Source organism: Equus caballus, chromosome X (assembly GCF_041296265.1).
Source record: "Equus caballus isolate H_3958 breed thoroughbred chromosome X, TB-T2T, whole genome shotgun sequence".
NCBI lineage: Eukaryota > Metazoa > Chordata > Mammalia > Perissodactyla > Equidae > Equus > Equus caballus.
Genome location: NC_091715.1, coordinates 29,736,678 through 29,760,185, shown reverse-complemented (window position 1 = coordinate 29,760,185; position 23,508 = coordinate 29,736,678). Strand labels below are relative to the sequence as shown.

General features: G+C 37.4%; 1 protein-coding gene across 1 annotated transcript in view; it reads right to left on the bottom strand.

Annotated features, from left to right (window-relative positions):
* CFAP47 (cilia and flagella associated protein 47) overlaps positions 1 to 23,508 on the bottom strand; it is a 423,229-nt gene that overhangs the window by 161,559 nt on the left and 238,162 nt on the right. The window contains exons 41-45 of the mRNA XM_023634518.2: positions 20,821 to 20,891; positions 19,374 to 19,519; positions 9,556 to 9,670; positions 8,372 to 8,598; positions 1,752 to 1,926 (exon numbers count right to left, since the gene is read on the bottom strand). Of these exons, the coding sequence (XP_023490286.2) occupies positions 1,752 to 1,926; positions 8,372 to 8,598; positions 9,556 to 9,670; positions 19,374 to 19,519; positions 20,821 to 20,891 (734 nt within the window). The remainder of the gene's footprint in view (positions 1 to 1,751; positions 1,927 to 8,371; positions 8,599 to 9,555; positions 9,671 to 19,373; positions 19,520 to 20,820; positions 20,892 to 23,508) is intronic.

The window sequence follows — 23,508 nt, the reverse complement described above, 5'->3', positions numbered from 1 at the left end:
TACACAAAGCTTTATCCAATGATCTCAAAAGGAATTAAAAAGTTATCAAAATAAATGCTTCACTTCAGCACATTGAAAAGCTGGAGGTAATAAAGATTTAAAAAAAGACAACAACTTGACATGAGAAGTCTCAGACTGATAGCTGGTGAGTCAAATATGCCCTCACAGTTGTTTGGCTAGCTCAAGCTTTTATTTTTATTGTTTTGAATTTGAACGTTTAGACAGGGCATCTACTCCCCAGTTTGTCATAGGCTCCATCATCTCTGTTGCCTTAGACCAGATCTAATTCTTAAATCCTTGTGACCTGCTTGGCCACTTAGCATTTGAATCTGGGATCTCAGATCCTAGGAAGGCAAAGTGAACAGATTACCCTGTACCTTATAATTTGCAACCAGCATTTCAGATTTAGAAATATTTTATAGTTAACACAGTCATAGGAAAATAATAAATGAAAACTTAACAAAACCAAAGTTAGCACAACGTAACTTAGAATCCATGACACAGGAGTTATTGTACCTTGTAGGAATAGCCATAGTAAAGAAATTATATTCCTATAATTATCCACCAGCTTGGAAAGAAGTGAAAGAAAAATGTAAATTTTGAATACTTTAAATTATTTAGTCACATTGTTTACATCTTATCACTGTATTTAATAATGTAAATTTATTAATATTCTATTAAATCTGGCTTAGTCCTTTCTGATCACAGAAACGGAATTAAGAACCACCAGGAGCCCAAGAGTAGGTACTGTGGGGGATCAGGTTTGGCCACCCCAAGATGCGTCTCTTTGGCATAAGGATTATTTTGGGCTGGTTACTTTTAAAAACTACAGACATGGGAAAAGCTCTGAAAACCAAGTAGAAGTTACCCTTTGTAAGAGACATTTACATTTCTAAGGGAAATCTCCATTTGTAAAGATGTCTTCCTCTCTATACCAGGAAGAAGGGGGGATGACCTTATCTCTAGAAACTCTTATCAAGGTGGAAGGCAAAGACTTAAATCTGCAGAATAACCTTACTCTTGTTTACTGTGCTTTTCTGCTGATCTCTCATAACTGATAGCCCCACCCACAACATCCTCCTTTGTCTTTAGCTGAAGATGGTATTTTAAGGCAACAGCCTCTGCCATTTTGGCGAGTTACCCAGTTTTCCTGGGCTTCTCCCATGTATACAAGTTATAAAGCTTTGTTTGATTTTCTCTTGTTATTCTGTCCCATGACAATTTAATTCGTAGCCCAGCCAGAAGGACCTAGAGAGGGTGGAGGAAATGTTCCTCCTCCCTGACAGTACTCAACTAATAAAGGCCCCAGTCCAGACCAAAGATATATTACTCATAAATGGTATTGTTCTCCTCTGACATGCTCTTGACATCAACATCTCTCCTATCCTTTAGAGCCAGCCTAAGCCTCAACTCCAGCACAACTTCTGTAACCAAGTTTACTCCAACGCAAGAGCTCACCTTTCTCAAAGGGCACTTATTGTCTTCATCAGATAACTTTCTTTAACAAAGACAAGCCTGCAAATTTCAGTACCAGTAATTTAGCACCCAAATTCAGTACCTAATTTATATTACGGTGATGTAGTACACTGCTTATTTATAACGCAAAATATCTTTTGATAATTGGTAGTTGAACTATCTCTTCAATTACATTAAGAACATCCTATTAGTAGGCATCATCTCTTCTTTATATTTTAGTATTTCACAGTGCCTAAGACAGTGTTAGAAACTGCAGTCCACATGTTACTGATTACCTGTTGTATTTGCAGATTCAATTCCTTCAGACTGAGTCAATTTAGCTTGAGTTTCTGGAATTTGAGGAAAGTAGATTTTCTTGGGGATACTGAAATGCTGTGGAAGGCTCAGTTCTGCTATGTATAAAACGGACTTAGGCTTCTTCAACTTTGAGGTATTAAGGAACATAGAAAACTGCAAATAAACAGAGGGTAAAATTAGAATGAAATTCTTCTACCTCCAAAACACAAAAGATAGCATTATGCATTTACACTCCATATTTGAGAACAAATCCACCAAGGGATTGAATTTTGTTCATATTCAGACACGTTATTATTCAATTGGTGGAACACAACACTAACACGTTTCATAGAATCAAGGGAGTCAGCCTTTATTGAGAGATGCTGAATATTCCCTGCTCTAATTCTTTCAGTGTTGAGGAATTCATTGCTTCAGGAAGAAACCATTCCACTGGCTAGCAGCACTGAGAAAGTGCTTCCCTCCTTGAGTTGAACCCTGTACTCCTTAACATCTACCTAACAGTTCCAGTTCTTATTAGCAATACAGAGTGAGTCCCCTCTCTTTCACTAATCACAATTTTGTGAATACATATAACTAGGTCCTGCCCCTCCACAGATCTCTATATATCCCTTTTAAATAGGTTAGATAATTTTGTCCCTCAACCAGTACTTATACAATGTGGGTTACAACACCTCATGCCCCTGTGTATGCTCCTCAAGACACAATCTAGCTCAATACTGCCCTTCCTAAAATGGAACACCGAAGAGAAACCTAGCTCTCTAAGTGTGAACCAAGCAATGCAGAGCACAGAGGTAGGCAACCATTTATTTTTATCTGGATGTTCTACTGCTAACCAAGTAGTACAGCCCTATGGTTAGACCAAGCATTCTGGAACCAGCCTGCCTGCATTTATACCCCAACTCTAAGTAAGCTTGGCCAGGTTATTAACCAAAGCCACAAAGTCTTCATTTGTAAAATATGGGTGATAATAGCACACACTGCCTTTCCCTGGTGAGAGTATTCAAAGTATAATAAATGCCAGGTCCTTGGAGCATATTTTAAGTATTCAATAAATGTTGGCTATTATCATCATCATCATTGTCATTGTCACCATTGTCATCATCATCATGATCGTGATCATGATATCATTACTCAGCAAACATAAATGTTGGTGCCTTTAGCAACTGTCTCAGTCACTGGGTTCATTATCTATAAAATCCACAAGTATGTTTTTATACAAAGTCACATTTTCCACCTACTTTATTTTGGTAATTAAGATCATGTAAGTGTAGAAATTTAATTCATTTATATTTATCATTGTTTGGGTTTGGTTAATTTTTCTAGTCACTGTGAATAAATTATGTATTCACATCAGCAACTAGCTCTTTAACTTAAATATATATCATCTGCCTTCTATACCTTCAAGTCATTCAAAATAATATGTATTGACACAGACTCTCTTTTTGAACACTCCAGTCAGGCTCCTCCAAGCCCTCTTGTCAACTAGGCTGCAAACTCGCTCTATAAAAACTGCAGATTCTCAGCACAAATGATTTTGTCTACCCCCTTCCCTCATATACACATACTAGGAGACTTGAACAAGCACTAACATAGCTTCTAACAGCTCAAGTCCATATCCCTAAGATCATTCCAGTCCTCCTTAAAGTGCCTACCTGAGAAAGCTTAATGCTGCCAGGAGAATATACTGTTTGTTCCAGCCAAAACCTGGTGATAGGCAGATAGGCCCCTGAACTCCCTCTTAGAGCAGTTACTTTAGAAAGCTTGCAATTATAAATCTTTTCTCTCCCCTTTCGAGATGTAAATCTTCCACCAGCCAGAACTGTCTACTCAAGGACCTCAGAGCCCTCTCTTTGAAATGCAAACATTCAAGGAGATAAGGTTCCCAGCCAGGTGGGTACCTTGGTCTAACTTGCATTACTACCTCCAGTCAAAAAGATTCCAGAAGATTGTTTCTTCTGCAGGTAAGCATCAATTAACAAAAACAGATCACACTGACCAATCCCTTCCCACTTCTTGTAAATGTCCATTTCCCTGACTCTGCACAAGGCCCCAGCTCAGTCTCCCTCCTCACTTTCTCATCTCTCCTTTAATACTCCCAGTTACTTCTGCGCATACTGAAGTTGAGTTCAATTCCCGCTGGATCCTCCCTATTGCAATAGTTACTGAATAAAGTTTATCCTTATTGTTCTTAACTACTGTCCAGTTTTGTTTATCTTTGACAATACCAAGAGGATTACTTCATGATTTACAGTGCGCTTAAATCATACGAATACAAAAACTTTTTCCTTTGCCCATCTGAATCCACACCAAGGAGATCTTTTGGATTTCCTTTTTTTTTTTTTCTGAAAAAGATTCGCCCTGAGCTAACATCTGTGCCAATCTTCCTCTATTTTTTTTGTGGGTTGCTGCCATAGCATGGCCACTGACTAGTGGTGTAGGTCCACGCCTGGGACCTGAACCCAGGATGCCGAAGTGGAGTGTGCCTAACTTAACCACTAGGCCACAGGGCTGGCCCCTGGATTTCCTTTTTTAAACATATCAAATTTCAAAATTTCAATGATTTTTCCTGCCATTTATCCCAGAGTACACAGCAGGGCCTTTAAACCATAAACATGAGAAAGTTAATAGAAAATATGAGGAAACTACCTTGTAAGCTCTGAATCTTTCCAGAACCACTGAGTATATATATTAGAGTTGGTTTATTAATGGCCAGCAAGATATGAATTCAATAAATGAGTGCTAAGTGGTGAAGTGTCAGAAATTCACGCTCCTGACAAAAGATCCTGTCTCTCACAGTAAATAAAGTAGATACATCATATTGCCATTACCCTATAAATATTTCAAAAATTCAAATTGCACATGGTTGTATAATAAAAAATTAGTTAGACATGCCACTTTTCTTTGGTAGAAAAGTGATTACATTTATTCAAATAGATTCAGTTCTAAACAGATTTATTTCAAGGATGATTTTAGATTTTATCTGTTATACAGCAATTTTATGCTATAACAGAGCATTCTAGACTTTCATTTATTCCATTAAACAATTTCATGGTAGTAGACTAAGAAGTGAACATATGATTTGGAGGCTATGCAGGGTAAGGAAAAGAGTAATAAACTGGGAGGCAGAGACCTCTATAATTCTCTATGAGGTCATCAAAATAATTTGAAAAGTGCACATAAAAGCATTTTTGGGGAACAAAAAGGTGTAAAATACTATACAAGGAAAGAGTATTTTTAAAATTAATCTTATTTACTGCTCTGCTACAAAAAGTATTAGCATTATGGTATTTCAAGAGTGCATTGATAGTTGCACTTGAAAAGAAAGCTTTATGACTAGATGTATATAAGCACACTAAGATGAGCCTCATTTGGTTCTCATTTGGTGTAGCTGGTTTTCTTAAACTGGCACATTCAACGCTTCTTGAGTTCTTTTCAGCATTTAGTGAGCTTTTGCTATGTGGGGGCCTGGAATTGGCCACCCCAAGATATGTCTCTTTGGCATGAGGATTTAGGGCTGGTTAATTTGCAGACAGGAAAGCAACTGAAAAGTAGAATTTACTTACCCTTTACTAGGAGGTATTTCCATTGTAAAGGAAATCTCCATCAGTAAAGATGCCTCCCTCTCTGTACCAGGAAGAACGGGGATGACTTTATCTCTAGAAACTCTTAATCAATGCCAAAGGCAAGGACTTAAATCTGCATTTTGTTTACTGTACTTGTGTGGTAATCTCCCATGATCGACTCCCCCTCCACCCCCAACATCCTCCTTTGTCGTTAGCTGAAGATGATATTTAAGGTGGGGGCTTCAGCCATTTTGGCGAGTTGCTCAGCTTGCCTGAGCCTCTCCCATGTACACATGTTATAAAGCTTTCTTTAATTTTCTCCTGCTATTCTGTCTCATGTGAATTTAATTCATTCTCGGGCCAGACAAACCCAGAGAGGGTAGAGGAAATGTCTTCCTCCCCTACAGTTACAACAAAAAATGCATGATATTCATAGAATCCAAAAAAAACAGTAAACTCCAGGTGAAAAAAACTTTCAATTTTTAAATTTAGAGACTACTTAAAACATGTCAATTATAATTTTTAAAAAGCCAATGTTTATTCATAAATTATTATTATTATTATTTCCACTAACAAATTCAGAGAAGCGTACACATAAAGATACTCATCTGGAAAATGTGGGAGGGAAACAAGAAGAAGTAAACAACAAGATGACTTAGACTAAAACATCAGGCTATGAAACCACCTGGATAGACATCAGCCTATATCTATGAAGTGTCCAGGTTTAAAGCATCATTTGTTTGTTCAGGCTCATGTTCAATTCAATTAAGCAATGCCAGAGCACCCCTGACACACAGGACATTGAGGGGTAAACAAAAAACCCATAAGATTTTAGCTTTCTAGGAATTCACAATCCTAGAGAAACAGGCAAACATAAAAATGAATCTTATACAAAATACAATTTGATAAATGCAATACTAAACACAAAATGTGTGCTGGGTTCCAGGGAGAAAGCTAAAAGTAGAGGGAGAAAGGTAGAAACTATATACATGCATAACTAATAGAAGGGGGATCCATGGACAAAATCCATCTCCCTCAAGCATTTTTCATTTAAATAAAATGTTTTGACAACAGCTAAGAATGAAGAAAATGAATTTAAAAGGAAAAAGAAACAGGGGCTGGCCTGGTGGCATAGTGGTTAAGTTCGCACACTCCACCTCGGTGGCCCAGGGCTCACAGGTTTGGATCCTGGGTGTGGACCTACACACCACTCACCAAGCCATGCTGTGGCGGTGTCCCACATACAAAATAGAGGAAGATTGGCACAGATGTTAGCTCAGGACCAATCTTCCTCACCAGAAAAAAGAAAGAAAGAGGAAAAAGAAACAGAGAGAAAGAGCATTATGCTAGGCTTAACGTTTGAAAAGGCCACATATTGAAAATGTTTCTTGTAATAGTGTATTGAAAGTTGAACATAAATCTTCGCACATTCCCTGTTCTGTAGAAGTAAGCATTTTGGTATGAGCTGAAGAGAGCCATCAGCTTCTCAGATGCACAGTGTGGATGGGTCAGTCCAGAAGGCATCAGAGCCTAGGGGCTTTTATTTTGGGGCTCATCAGAACTTAAAAATCCAGGTGGTCCATCAAATATCATCATTAACTGTTAGAAATCTGTGCTTAGACTGCATTGATTCTAGCCTTCTGACAAATAAAAAAAGAAATCACCCCTACAATGCCAAGGATTTTGTTGTAATGTATGTCAATGAAGGTAAATCTTCAACAAGGATGAAAACAGTTACCATTAATTCCTTTGCCGAACAAAGATTTTGTGACTACCTTTGGCACAGCAAACACTTTCCTAGTCACTGGTGATATGAGAGTTAACTAAACAAATATCTTCTTACAAATGCCCTTGCTGAAGACAGACAACGAGTAAACACATAAATACACTACTCTCAGGTGAAAGAGAAAACTGAAGGAGATTTAGGATTTTCAGAGGGCCTGGTGGAGGTAAGTGATGCTTTTTAAAAAATAGAAGTTAGCAAAGCAGACTCTCAGTGAGAGCATTCCAGCAGACTTGAAGTAACTGAAGGAGGTAGCCTGTAATATCCAGGGAAAAGTAACAAAGACAGTGTGCAGGCCGTGGGGAGCACGCCCTGGGCGTTTGAAGAATAGAAGGAGACCTGTGCTGCGGGAGCAACATGAGTGCATGCGCTCCGGCGGAGATGCTGAGATCACAGAAGCAGGGAGGTGGGACTAACCAGCAGGGTCATGAAGACCATCCTAAGGAATTTGGTTTTTATTCTGACATGAGCTGGAAAGCCAGCAGAGTAATTTGTGCAGAGGAGCAACAGGAGCAGGTTTACATTTTAAGAGAATCACTTTGGTGGCTCTGTGGAGAATAGACTGTACCTCATTTCAACTATAAAACAGAGGTCAAGCTGTACTAATAGAGTCTATAGTAGTAGTAATAATAATAACAACAATGCCATACATATAGACAGTACTTGATTATATACCAGGTAATGTGCTAAGAATTTGACATAATTATCTCACTTCTTTTCCATAAATTACCAAAATTTCCTGATTAAAAATATAAAAATTAAAGTTGGACGATTTTCAAGTAACCAGCCCACAGTCACACAGGTCCACAGTGTTAGAGTCTGGATTCTCAGCCTGGTAATCTGACCCCAGGGACGATCCTCTCCAGATGCACAACAGAACATCCTGGGTCACTTTCAGAACGTGTCCTCAGCCACTCCTTATCAGAGATTTGGATATGACTGTTCTGGAGCAGGGCCTGAGCACTGGTATTATTTTAAGTTCTCCTGGACATTCCAAAGTGCAGCCAGAATTGAGGACTACTGTGAATTAAGTGACTACACTATCATGCCTGAAATTACCCAGTAGAATGCCTTGTTGTAGATTTACTATTTAGCGAGGGAAAAAGGAAAAAAGCTACTGAGCTGTCTTTCTGGGGAAAACCAGCTTTCATCATTTTTCTACGTAAAAATATTGTTATGATTAAGTAGTAACAGCTCTGTATATTTTTAAGGAGAGATGAATTTAAGTGCATCATCTGGCCTCGATTCCCACCTCAATCTTGGTCAGTCCCAGGAGGGCGATGGCCACGCGGACACTACTGCTCTCCAGAGTGCCTGTAATCAACCTTCTCTCATACTCTATACTCGACATCTGTTGCTGCGCTGCAAAAACCAAAGCCTTTTCCTTGGCATCATTAATCAGCGGCAATCTAAGGTCCACATCCAGGATCTGACGGAGCTTGCATTTCAAATACAGAACTGGATCTTCATTATTACACTCTAGAGGAAGCAGAAACATTCATGACTGCAATGATCATTCATGCCCTCGAAATTGTTATCCAGGATGGACTTGGGGGGTTTGAAATAGAAAACTGCAGTTATGACCTTCATTAACCAGAATAAAAATATACAGGTAACACATTTTTAGTAACCCTAATTCAGTACAGTCCTGCATCGCTCAGTGACGGGGATATGTTCTGAGAAACGCACCGTTAGGTGATTTCCTCATTGTGCGCACATCATAGAGTGTATCACACAAACCTAGATGGTATAGCTACACACACACCTAGACTATATGGTACTTATCTTACGGGAGCCCCGTCGTATATGCAGTCTGTTGTTGACTGAAACACTGCTGTGTGGCGCATGACTATAATTCAAGAGTATGCCTTCAGGAATCAAAGATATTTTACTGGTATTCTCTAAAAAGAGTTCCAGCAATGGTTCTTTCATAGACACATCATCAACATGCTCAAAAATGCAGTGACCACTGTGCTCTTATGAGCGATTAGAAGGTAGGAGGAGTAGAAATAAACGTGAAGAAAGACATCTGTCAAGGACTGGTAAGAACTGCCATTTTCTCTCACAACCTTATACTTTAAACTAGAATATAAGGTAGAAGTCCAGGTTATATTATGACATATAGAATTTGAAAGTGTAGCGATTTTCAAATTAGTTGGGAAATGTAAAATTTTTCTAAGTAAATATTTTGAATGCCAAATTTCAATTTACTTGAAAACGGAAAAATAGATTTAAAAAGGAATCACCATTGACATTTCTTAATTTGTTAAAATGGTGCTCTATTACATGGATGCTGATATCATAAAGTGAAAAGGGAGCCTTCCAAAATCTAATTACATATTGGAAAAACTTGCCACGAGGATGCTTAGGTGACTATATGAGGATCAGTCCCATCCTGCAACATCATAAATGAAATAAAACATACATAAACTGTACCTTCTTCTGGAGAACTGCTGTAGTCGAGTGGATTTGAGGAAGAACTCATTGGAAGGAAGCTGGAAGGCAAGGGGATCATACCGTTTCCTTCCACAGCATATATTAATTCTCCAATCTAGAACACAACCATATAATAATATTAAATTTTCAAAGCTCAGAAGAAAATTAGGCTAAATCTTTCTGCTATGACGAAAATCTGTATATCATAAAAACATCCATGTATTGTGCATTACTAAGCAACATAGGACCTAAATGGGGAGAAAGGTACGGCTTAAATACAGCCCCACCATAGCGTAGGGGAAAGGATGCACACAACCAGAATATGCAGATGGATTAATAAGGTCCCAGGATGGCAGTGGCAGAAGTTGATCTTTATAGCTACAAATATCCTTGGTAGGCTGCTAGCTTAAAACAAATAGACAATCAAGCAAAAGAGGAAATTTTTTTCCTTCAATGCGTAATTTATTGTTGGAGGGGAGTGACATCATTTTTGCAGGGTGTCTGAGTCCCCAAGAGTCTGTACTTTAAAGTGGAAGTTTTCTAAATGAGCAAGTGAGGGTGTGAAGATCTTTTAGAATAAGTAATCAGTTAAAAAGTACAAAAGACTAAACAGAGAGAGTGAAAATAAAAGTGGGAACGATGCAAGGGCAGCAACATGAGAGAGGAAAAAATCAATAGAGGTGGGCAAGCCTGGTTTTAATTCTGGCACTGTCATTTACTAGCTAGTAAGCCTCAGGCAAGCTTACTAAATCCCCGAGTTCCATGTTCTTCCTCGTAACATGAGACGAACAAAACCTTTATTCTAGGAACCTAGAGATTAAACGAAAAGGACGGAGAGAGACAGTCTCAAAAGACATATCATTCAACCACAATAGATGAACATTATTTAGATCTTGATTCTGAACGGTAGCAGAATATGCCACCCCAAAATATGACTGTAGGGGTTCAGGACATGCCACCCCAAAATACGCTGGTTTGGTATATTGATTATTTTGAGCTGTAGGCACTTGAAAATCAGCAAACGCAAGGAGAGGCTTTCTCTGAACTCTCCTTAGCTGCCTAAAGAGAGATCCTTCAAAAGGAACTCAGTTGTCATAAATTCCCTCCCTGGGAGTTTTATCAACGAGGGAAGAATGACTCATCACAGGAAGAGACTAGAAGTTGACACCATACACAGACTGTCATATTTCCCATCTATTCTTCTAAGGGCCCATTCATCTTTCCTAAAAATCATTTCCTCTCCTCTATGTGGCCAACATCCCCTCTCCCCTTTCCCTACTAAAATAGTATTTAAGCCTGAATTCTAAGCCACCTCGAGGAGTTACTCATTTTCATGTATACCTCTGCCATGTATACACGAGGTATACAAGTTAATAAACTTCTGTTTGTTTTTCTCTTGTTAACCTTTTTTTACTACAGGCATCTCAGTCAGGAACCCAGAAGGGTGGAGGAAAAATTACTTTTCCTCCCTTACAATTCAAACAAAGACACTTAAAATGAAATGACAGAAAAAATATACTAGCAATCATGAGACAATCAGGGAAATATGAACAAAGCCTGGATGTCTGATGTTTTTAAGAAAAAAAATTGTACACCTGAAATTTATATAATGCTATACCAATGTTACTGCAATAAAAAGAAGAAAAAAATTCACAATATTCTAGAAGTAACGGTATCATGGTTATATAAAAAAAAAGAGAACCTTTTGGTTGTAGAGACACTTACTGAATTATTTGTGGATAAAATTATGTGATGATTGGGATTTGCTTCATTATAATCATGAAACATGTTTGGCCATGCACTGTTGAAGCTGAGCAAAGGGAACAGGGGGATTTATCCCAGCTTTATTTCTAGAATTGTGTATATTTTATATTTTCCATAGTAAAGGCTTTTATAAAAATGCTTATATCTTTTTTTTAAATTATTGATCACATATTGGTTTATAACATTGTGTAACTTCAGGTATACATTATTATATATCAGGTTCTGTACAAACTGCATCATGTTCACCACCTAATAGCCTAGTTTTTATCCATCACCATCCATATGAGCCGCTTTACCCCTCTCGCCCTCACCCCCACCCCTTCCCCTCTGGTGACCACTAATCTGTTCTCTTTATCCATGTGTGTGTTTATCTTCCACATCTGAGTGAAATCACACGGTGTTTGTGAGCTGGCCGGCTAGCTCAGTTGGTTAGACCGTGGTGCTGATAAAAATGCTTAAATCTTAAGAAGTGGAATGATAGTTAGGATGCTGTAAGGACTACATGAGGTAGCACATATGACCCGTTGCCTGGCATTTACCAGGTACTTAAGAGACCCATTTAAATGGACTGGGAACATTCTTTGAGACTAGGGCTCAAACTTTCCTGTGCATACAAACCACCTGGGGATCTTGTGAAACGCAGATGCTGACACAAAAGATCTAGGGTGGGGCCAAGACTTGAGAGGATCGATGAAAAGGAAGACGGGTAAATTTAGGTTTAAGACACACAATGAAGAATTTCGTACCAGAATTTGCTTGTGACAGGCATGCAACTAACTACTAGGAAAGCAAAAGGAAACAAACCTAACTTCAAAGCTGGGATTGTAACTAGTTTGAACTGACCCACAATCTTAATATTAACTGTATGCTTTTACAGACTATTCCAAAGATATCTTTGAGCAGGCAATATATACATAAAATATATAAAAGTAAACTGATCACATAATAAAAATATATATGCCAAGATATTGTAAATATCTCAGAGGAGTGAAATGGTAAAAATTAAAAATTAATCTGGAAACAATTTAAGCATAAGTAATTTCTGATTGTGAGGTCAATTTATTTATAGCTTTATTATCCCTCTCCAATTGAGATTTGTTTATAATAAAATTAATTTCGTCATTTACTTTCATATGGTAATATTCCATAAAATTTTACTGATTATGATCCACAATTATCTTTAATTTGTGCTGAAAAAAGGAATATGGAAAAGTTTGAATGTTTTTAATTTTTTAGTATTTAAATCCATGCACTCCTGGTAATAAAGGGTACATTAGATACAATTTTCAAATGGCAATGTTTCCTAAGCAGCCACGTACTTTGCACACATAAATCTAAGCTAGCAATCTGAAATGTGTTTTCTGTGTGTGTGTGTATTTTACTACAAATACAACTGAGTAATCAATATAAATGATGTGAAATTTTCAATGACAATTGAAGTAGATTACAAATGCATCAGTTCCCCAGAGACTGGAGAAAATGATATATTAAATTTTTACTATTTTCTTGTTTTTATTTTTATCTAAAAATCAGTTGTTTTAACCAAAATATAGTATTCATAAGAAATCAGACTCAGCGAGTAGAGTTATCATAATTACCTGTTTTTTAAATGTGTGCCTGAATGAAACCTGATCTTATAGCTTGTCTACTCCATGCAAATGAAAAACAACTCATGGAAGTTGACAGAAAAGGAGCAAACTGCTATTTGCCAGAATATTTTTCTTAAATATAACTTGTAAACAGCTTCCTAGCCATTGATTAGCCAACTGAAATATCAGTAACTAAGTCTCCATTCAATTCCATTTAATTCCACATCTTAGACAATATATTAAGATTTCTCAAAAGCTTATTTTGTCTAACTTGCTCACTTTCAATGTTCTTTTTTATTAAAAAGAAGCTTAATTGAAAATAATGCTATGTCAGGAAATTATTCAGGAAAGTCATCTGTAGTATTGTCAATTTCCCTCCACTTTTCTTTAAACAAAATCAGACCAGGAAAGGAATACAAATGCAACAAAGAACTCTTTTAAAGTAGAAAAGTCCCTTACATTCTCAGTCTAGAGGCTGTGACAAGGGAAATGAAATTATCCAACACATAATAGACACTTGTCAATGAGGGATATTCTAATAGTCACATATTAAATTTCCTTTCTGCTCTTAATTTCATATTTTCCAGTCAGCAAGTTTACTTGGATTTATATTTCCCAGAAAGAGGCCAAAGCCCATTGTCAATTGTAAGAAACTCTGACAAAAGATATTTTGTTCTTCCTGTCTATCTAGTTAAATGCAAGTCGTCAACTAATACAGTTGCATGCAACTTTACAAGAAGACCTGCTGTTAATGACCCAGAAAGGAGGAAGACAAACACAGAATTGGCAGGCAAGTTTTAATCCCAGCTCTGTCACTAATTAGTTGGGTAACCTTGGACATGCCATGGACGTCCTCCAGATACAAATAACCTCAATCATTAAAAAAAAAAAAAAAAAAAAAAGCATTTCTGAAAATTCCCATGTTTTTTCATAGGTCTTAAATTCCACTTATCCTCTTATCTTGGGCCTAGATCTTGATAGGTTTTGTAATTTATTTGTTTGAATTGGCTGAACAATATTATATTATTTTGAGGGCTAAACAGGCACATGAGACTAAAGCTAAAATTCTAAAATGTTAAATTCTATATACTAGAGAGAGATCATTAATCATTGTAGCTGACTATTTGACTTTGCCATAATTATAATGTGAAACTGACTACTAAGAATAATCGCTGTTCTTTTAAAATACTATTTTTCATATAATGATTGAGCTACAAGACTCAGCAAGGGTGAGATGGAGCCGTACAAAAAGATTTATATGCCTGCACTAAAACTTTCTTAACACAATTTTAACGCAATCCTAATTGCATGCCTGAGAGATTATTCCACAGACATTTGGAGAAGGCAATATATATTTAAATGGCATATAAATTGATTGTTTAATAAAAAGACACCATAGATTGTAGGAAAACTTCTCATCAAACAACAGAAAGCTGGGCCTAGACTCTAGAAGTTAGTGTGGCAATGAGATTAACAGTCTCTCTTCACCTTTATCACCATATTTTTCAGAAGAGTTCTCTTCAAATTTTTGCCACCAATTTGCCCTACAAGTAAATGAAAATTTGCTTCCCTTCAAGTGTGACTATTACTCAAAGTGTCATTAACATTGATCTTTGTATCAATATTCATGTTTATAGTTTTCTCTTGTCCTCGTCTTCCTTCCCCCAAATCTATCATCACCATCTCATTTTTCACCATTGCTTCTCACATCCTTCTCTCTGTCTTTACTCCTAGTAAGCAAAAAGCAGAGGGCTGTATAGAATGGAGGTGCATGGAGCAGTGTAAGAGATTGCAAGAGTTTCCTAGCCATTCTCTCGGTCTGCAGTTTCTGTCTCCAACTCTTAATCTACTCTCTGTTTCGGCTCCAGAGGTGCTTTCTAAAACAAAGATGAAATCAGATAATGCCTATGCTAAATATCTTCCATTGAGTTCCTGCTTTCAATAAGAATAAAAATAAAATTAAGTTATTCAACTTAAAATTCACTGCCCTCCTCATTATCAGTCTGACTGATCTATCCAACTCATTTTCTGTCATATCCAACAAATCATTCTCAGAATTGGCAATTCAAGTGTCCATGAAATTTCATGCTTAGCTATTTTGCCTCATGTTCTTAGAATCTTCTCCTGAACACACTTCTCCCCAGCCCAAACTCTGTTTTACTGGCAAATTTCTACTCACCTTTCTTACCCAAACTCCTCTATTAATCCATTATTCCTGCCTGTGCTATCGTATAGAAACACACCCTTCCCTCTATTCTAGAAATGGTCACAATCTGTCTGACTGTGTTATAGAAATTAGTGGACATGTTCCAGGACACCATGTACACAAGGAAAGATTACGTCTTGCAAGGGGCATCTTGTTGAGGGCAAGGTTGTCCCAGCTCAATGTTGCATTCACTGAAGGAAAGAATGCATTTTTCCGATTCTTATGAATGTGCCATGTGTTCAGCAAGCTTTTTTCATCCACCTGGAGGGGGTAGCTACTTCAAATTAACACAAAGTTTCCATGTGAGCTGGGCTAACCTTCTTCAGATTTCTCTTCTCCACTGGAATGTGATTCCCTTGGGTTCAGGGTTCATGCACTTTCTGTGCATACATTCTCTCCACACCCAGAAAACTGGCTTTATACTATTGGGGAATTAAACTGTATTTGGAGGAGTGAACAAAATAATATAATGAGATTATTGAGAATACAGCTTGATGGTGTCAAATTTTAAAACTTGCAATAGTCATTCTCCATATTCTACAGTTTCCTTCAAGAATGAGAGGGTTCTAAATTTGCAACTAGTATTTAAGTTCTGGAAATCTAATGTACAGGATAGTGATTATAGTCAACAATACTATAGTATAAACTTCAAAGTTGCTAAGAGACTAGATCTTAATTGTTTGAACCACAAAAAATAAATGACAATTGTGTGACATGATAAAGGTGTTAGCTAATGCTACTGTAGTAATCACATTGCAATATATAAATGTATCAAACCAACACTGTACACCTCAAACTTATACAATGTTATGTCAATTATATCAATTAAAAACAAGAATTAGAGGGTCCATAAAATTAACATGGATTTGGGAAAACAGGAATTACAGCTCCTTCATATTCTACATGTCATTTGAAGTGGTGTCCCCTGAAGCTAAAATATTGGTACCCCAGAGGCATGTGGAATCTTTACAGACTAACTCGTAGTATCACTGGTAAGGAACCCAGAGGTGACCACCAAGAATAAATAACTACCATTAGGTACAAAATTCTCTTTTTCAGATTTTCATCTCATATTTTTCTTGAAAAAGTCTGCACTGCTTATTGTAGGATGATGGTTTCCCAGTAATGGGGGAAAGGAAGGTGGGTGAAGTAAGAGAAAGCCTTGCAGCGTGGAGGGGGCTCAAACCATGTGTAACTTCATGAACATTTACCACACTGGGACTTCCAAGTTTACCTGACTTGCCCCCATATTGCCAGCAGGCATTCTGAGGTTAATAAATGTTTCAAAGTGTTTATGGGCCAAATGAAATTTCATCTCCTCTACGCTTCTCTAGGAACAACTCAGGGGTATGGCCTGTGGGGAGGAATGTAGCTATCAAAAAAAAAAAAATGCAGTGGTAACAAATCCAATGAAAAATCAAAGGGCGAATGAAACGTGGCTTACCATTAAAAATCATGGAAAATAAAAGAAAGCACCCTCAAATAATACTCAGTCCCTTCAGCTATAAAAATAACTTTCATAAAACTGAAGTTAGTTTGCCTAAATGTAAAATTACATAAAGAGTTTAGCATAATATAATGTTTTCACCTTCACACTCAATAAAATTAAGCAAAAATCAGTATTATTAAAGTCTGCACATAAATTATGATTGAAAAAAGTTGCACGTTGATTGTAGAATATTTAAAAATATACATAATAGAGACTGCTAGCTTAATCTCTGCATTAGCAGAGACAGAAAGACACAAAAGACTGACAGAGAAGGAAATGAGAGATAGTCAGACGAGTGGTTGCACTTATATATGCAAATATAAGGGCCAGAGTGACATACAAGATACTTAACAACTGGTATGGCATAGCCTTAGACTAAATTGTCGTAGACAATAAAACAAGGAGGCAGCTTTGCAGGGTCTTCTACCTGGGAAGAGGGCACTCTTGCCCTGTCCACATTTTATTTGACTTGGCAAGGCTGAAACTCTCATTGGTGTGTGGGGCCCTGGTGTGGGACTGGACCAATCTGCATAAGTTGCTCAGGGATGCTGACTCCCATCCCTGCTGCCTCATGTCAGCAATACCTGGACTTTTGTTTCCATTTGTTCTGACCAAATTTTGTAGACAGAAATGGACAATGAAAGACTAGGAGATAAATTTACCAGAGGGGAGAAAGAGTCTGGTTTGGCTCAATAAAAAGGATCGTGGGTTGGTGGAACCAGGCTGGTTAGGTCACAGCAAGTGGCTGCAACTGGAACCCACTCTTAACCCAGGCCCCATATCAAGGATCCCTGCTTGATGCCCCTGCCTCTCTCAAATGGATGATCCCAGCAATGCCAGGTGGTTCCCTACCTGGGAACCCAGGACTACACAGGACAGATGTTCACAGAGGCAAGACAGTGAAGACAAAGCCCCAGCATTGTGTCATACACTGCTTTGTATTCCTGAGGTACAATTCCTCAGGTCATGATTCTACTCCAGGTTCTTCCATTGAATCTGTCCCCGTCCACATGCCAGCAGAAACTTCTTTGAATTTCTGGCATTTGAGAGCATGAATTTTTAGGGCTTTTGTAGGTTTTCCCCTAAGCTAAGAATTTCTATGAACACTGATGGAAGTTTTGTGAAACTGTTTCTACTCTCAAACAGCTGTTACATAAATCATTTCATTTTTTATTTGAAAGTTCAAATGGAACATCCAAAATGAAACCAACAGCCTTTCCTTGATAGCAGTGTTAGTAGAAATGTGTCTGTGTTACACATGGAAAGCTATCAAACTGAGGCCTAATTACTTTATAGTTTTCAACAGGTGGTTCTTAATGGCAAAGCAGTTATCATACATTTAATAAGAACAGGAGCTAACTACGTGGACTTGGATGTTTGATTATCTATTTAAGCATGTAATTGCATTTTTCAATGTAATTAGCAATAAAATTGAATGTGTAAACTAATAGATGTGTTTGCCCAGATAAGTAATTGTAATTCAATGCAATACTTTAGATTAAGGACATTATTTCCCAATTGATAGGAATATAATTTAATAATTATTGTTTTTCTTAATATTTTTTCTGACAAGAACAAAATATATGTAATCAAAAGACATGTTTTAATAAAGTGAGATGCCAAGTTAAACGTAATTACATTTTGATTAATTTAGATAACATCTATGGAAGTAAATATTAATATTCCAACAATCTAATTCAAAGAATAAAATCAACCTCTTTACTATGCTATTGAGAATTAACTCCAGCATTTTTTCTAGGGCTATATAATAAATTGATATAAAAAAGTAATCGTGAAGCATTTGATTAAACTACTGATCACACTATAGTTACTATTTTTCACAGTTTTATACACAGGATTTCAGTTAAATCTTGAGCTTCTTTAAAGGAAATTTCAAAAAAAATATTTAGCATTACTATAGAACAGCATTTTTCCTCCTAAATGGTAATTTTAAGTGTAAAATTAAACTTTTCTGTACATATTTAATAGGCCATATTATTTTTCATGTGTAAATGATCCTATAGACACCTGGTCAGGATAACACCTCTTTGCAAATACCATTATTTCATTGCACATGCATTCAATGTAGGGCATAACTGATACATTTGGGACTATCTCCTGTGGGTTATAAATTCCCTCCTCAGGTCAACACATGGCAGTGTGTTTCTAGAAGGGGATAATGGCATAAAACTTTTCCTCCAAAGTCTCTTTTCTCTGTCTCTGTCTCTGTCTCTCTCCGTCTCTCTCCTCTGCTGGCTTTAAAGAAGCAAGCCGCATGGATCCCAGAGCCACTAGGCAATTAATTCTGCCAACAACTTGAGAGAGCTTAGATGCAGCTCAATGGAGCCTCGGAGGAGAATCCAGCACTGGCTGATCCCTTGATTGAAGACTTGATAGAGCTTAAGCAGAGGACCCTTCCAGCTCATGTCTGGAGCTCTGACCCACGGAAAATGTGACATAATAAATGTGTATTGCTTTAAGTCTCTCAGTGTTTGATAATTTGTTACGCAACTATAGAAAACTAATACAGATAGGGCCACAGCAAGGTTAGGCATGCCTTCACTCTGCTTATGCAGCCATTACAAAATGTACTCACAACCAGTGTAACTCTTCGCTTATTCTTGAGGATAAACTCTTTGTTTAGTGACTAGAAGGTTAAAATTGTTATCTTCATGACTAGAGTCTTCAGCTGCCTTCAAGTTGCCTGTACTGGTTATTCCACTAAAGTGCCAGCCCATGATGAAAGCATACACCACAATTCTGTTCTCACCTCTTTGTTGCTTAGGATGATGACACAGTAGCGTGTGTGGATGTCAAAGGGAAGAAAGAAGAGCTCCAGGTTTGAAGTCCCTTTCACTCCCAGGTGAAGAGTATGTGAGGAGCAGAAGAACTCTCTGATGAAATTGGACTTAATTGCTGGCAAAATAAGAAGCAGAGCTTGTTTACATATCATTTCACAAGTGCTGCTCAAAGAAAGCAGATGTTTAAGTTAGTGATTAAAATTTGGGGAAGAATACAAAAACTGTTCAAAGTATTAGCACGCAAAGTTAGATGACACACACATTTGTTAATGAAAGTACAGGTGATCTCAGCCCAAGCTTGATATAATAAAAAATGCATAATTATAACCCTCTATTAAAGATTCCTTAATAAATAACTTCTTTACAAAGGGAACTACACTAGAGTTTAAAATTAGCTTGAATACACATATAGAAATAGCAGAGAGGTCATCCAAGAATCTTCAACATTTTTTGTGGACTATGTAATTGTTCACATTACGGGGTGTAATAGACAACTTGAACTGGAAATAAAAGACTGCTATATATACGTATCTTTTTGTTGGTTTTAAAATATGCCCACAAATTCTTCAGCAAGCCTCAAATGTGATGACCTGGTGGGCCAGTCTTAGTGAATTGATCCAAAGAATCAGAAATGTAATACAACTTCTTCCTAACTATCTCTCTTTCTTGGTTCACTTACTTTTAGAACCAAGTTATCATCCTGCAAAGAAGTGTAGGCCACTTGGAGAGGCCACATGTAAGTGTTCAGCCAACAGTCCCACCTGAGGTCTAAGCCGAGAGACACTAACCCTCAGACATGTGAATGAGGAAGCCTTTGGGATGACTCAAGCCCCAGCCTCCCTCTCACTGTAACTGCATGAGAGACCCTGAGCAAGACTCGCCTAGCTGAGCCCAGTCATGACAGAAGTGTGAGAGAGAATATCATAGTACGTTTTTATTGTTTAATGCCACTACATTTGGGGTGGTTTGCTCTGTAGCTAGAGATAACCAGAATATTTCTATAGCCATTGTGCTATCCACCATTCTATCCGTATTTTCTAAATCTGTAGTTATTCCATAAAACAAAGTAAACCTTATAATTTTAAACATGGTGATACCAGTCACCCAAATAGGTTTAAACAGTTCAGAATAAGCCAAAAGAAACATACAGGTCATTTATCTAAATATGTTCATTGTACAGGTGAGGAAACTCAGACTCAGCAGTGAGAGGACAGATGCAGGCAGCCTCCTCCAAGGGTCATGAACAGAAAAGGCTGAAGACCGACGCTGGGGCTCCCACTCAGCCCGCGGTGCCCAGGGCTGGCCTTTCTGTCTACAGTTGTCACCACCCTCTGTGGAATATTTCATTTCATATTATGCCCTACACATAAAAATAGGACATGAAAACAAATAAAAGCTTTTATTTGAGGCACTCACAGGTTTTTAAGGCACTTGGGCCAAAAGAAGAGCCCTCAGCACTATCACGTCTACCGCTACTCACAGCATCACTGTCATAAGTAAATAGGAAAACAATGTCAACAACACAAACACAACTCAAAAACAATTCTCTATCTTAATTAAATCTTATAGATCCTTAAAAGTTATGGCCAGCTGCAATATGATATGCAAAGACCACAGATTCATTTCAGATATCATTTTTATGTCTATATTGTTTTAGAAATTTTAAAGATAAGAAGAATGCAAAAAGGAAACTTACAATCATCTATATTTCCACTACTCTTTTTTAAAATTTGGCAAAAACAATTCCTTTTTACTTTCAAATACTGTAGAGAAGTAAACTTTAGATAATAATAAAAATAACCCAAATCCTGAAACTCAAAAGTAGGTGGTCTCAATTTAGGACTACATAGGTACTCTCTCCAAAAGTGAGTCTAGAACTTGATTTCTTGAAAAATTCTCTCTCTCAGCTTATTGTTTCCACATTTTCTTCTTTCTCACAAAGGAAGGAGATTTGAGCAGCTGTTTAATCTCTGGTTCCATTTCTGAAAATGAATTAGCAGATCACAGCCTGAGGCAACTACCTCCCTTGAAAGGTTCTGGGTCTTCCAGAATTCATCAATTTTCCCCAGATTGCTCTTAGTATTCATGATTACTTTACCCAACAAGCTGTCAATTAGCATCTGACCTCTCAGATACTATTTGCCTGATATTTTCTGAGAACACAAAAACTCCATATTTTCTCACCTTGTCACTTGCTTTTTGCCTGAATTTGATGCTGTAAAAATATATTGACTATTTCCAAGTAAAGTTCTAACCACATGCATTCCTTTTCTCTAAACACTGTATTTTCCTTACACCACATTCTTAATAAGGTTATTTACCACATCTTGTAATTATTCTGTGCTTTACTTCTACGCACAGGCATTCTGATTAAGTTTAAGTAACACCTTTTTTTAAAAGTAAAGAATGTTTGGGCCAGACCCAGTGGCTTAGTGGTTAAGTTTGGTGAGCTCCACTTCGGCGACCTGGATTCAGTTACCAGGCACACACCTACACCACTCGTCCATCAGTGGTCACGCTGTCACAGTGGCTCACACACAAATTAAAGGGACATTGGCAACAGATATTAGCTCAGGGTGAATTTTCCTCCGGGGGAAAAAAAAAAGTAAATGTTTAACATTTCATGCAATTTGAGCATTTGATAGGTATTTTAATTTAAGGCTATTGTAGACATAATTGATGGATATTTTAGCTTTCATAAGGGAGACCATACAAAGAGTAAAAAGAACAACAGAAAATGCTTATTTCTCAATGCATGGCTCCACTGCCATCTCTTTGATAATAGAGCTCTAGGCAGAACGCCTGATTAAAATCCTCAGATAATCTCCAAATCTCATTTTGTTCAATACTTGCAATCTGTAGCCCTTCAGTCATTTTTTTCAGTGAATAGAAAAGCAGAGCAATTTAGGCTTCATCTCCTCTTTCTTTTCTTTATCTATTTTGTTGGAGAACAGCTAGTGAAAGTGTCTTTTGAATAAATCAAAGAGTTGCTTCATCCTAAAAGGAGACTCTCAAACCTAGAAAAATTGAGCTACCTGTACTACTTACAGTAAAGACAGAAAAAATTTGCGGATCGAGGAATTCTATTGACTTCCTCATAAAGCTAACAATTATCGTGATTAATTCACAGACATCAGAAAATAATTTAATAAAATAATTTGGCTCAGGAAAATTCTGTTACCTGATCAATGTTCTTGAGTCTAGAAATTCAGTGATAAATCCAACTTGTTTAAAAAACTAGCATCTTGCACGTCCCAAAGAAAGAACAGGAAACAGCTTAACTCATTTACCTTTTTGTTATTCCCTGCACCTCAGTCTATGTTTTCATTTTCCTAGATGCGCACTGATTATTGTTGAAGTTATGGCAGAGACAGCATGTTTAAACCCTTGGTCTTAAGGAAGAAATAGCATCAAACGAGGCTAAAATTATACAAAATACTGTAGATCAAGCAATGGAATATTTTCTGCTAATTTAGTAGTGGGTCAAAATCAGGGAATGGGACCTACTTATGAGGTATGAAAGGATGACATTCCTTTTTCCTCTGTACTTGTGGTATGCAGCTCTTTTCAAGCTAAAACGATCAAAATGACATTAAAGTGGGTCTATTCAGGGCATGAATAAATCCGCCTCAAGAACGACTTCCTACTCAAGCCTTTCCCAATAGGGAAGGAAGATCTTTATTACAAGCCTTCACAAAGCTACTCCTGGGTCAGCATTCAGGGCTTTGTCCAAACCAAATGGCAAGTTATCTGGTTCAAGTCTAGTTTCTACGCATCATGAGAAGGAATACAAGAGGATCAACTTTTAGATTGATTCTATCCTCCATGTGTCCAGAATTCTTCAAAAAAGGGCCCAGTCACCATCTGGAGGACAGTAAAAATGGGATGTTTGCTGCTTTTTGTACCACTTTGGCCCCTGAGCAGTTGAGAAGTCTCCAAAGCAAGAGGTGCTAACTTGGGGTCCAAGGATTGAGTGGATCTGTGAATTTAATTGGGGAAAATTCGATCTTGACTTCCACTAACTCCATAGCAATTTAAACCAAACCACAGTAGTATTAGCTGTACTATGACTTGGCCACCAAATAATCACAGATACGTTTATAT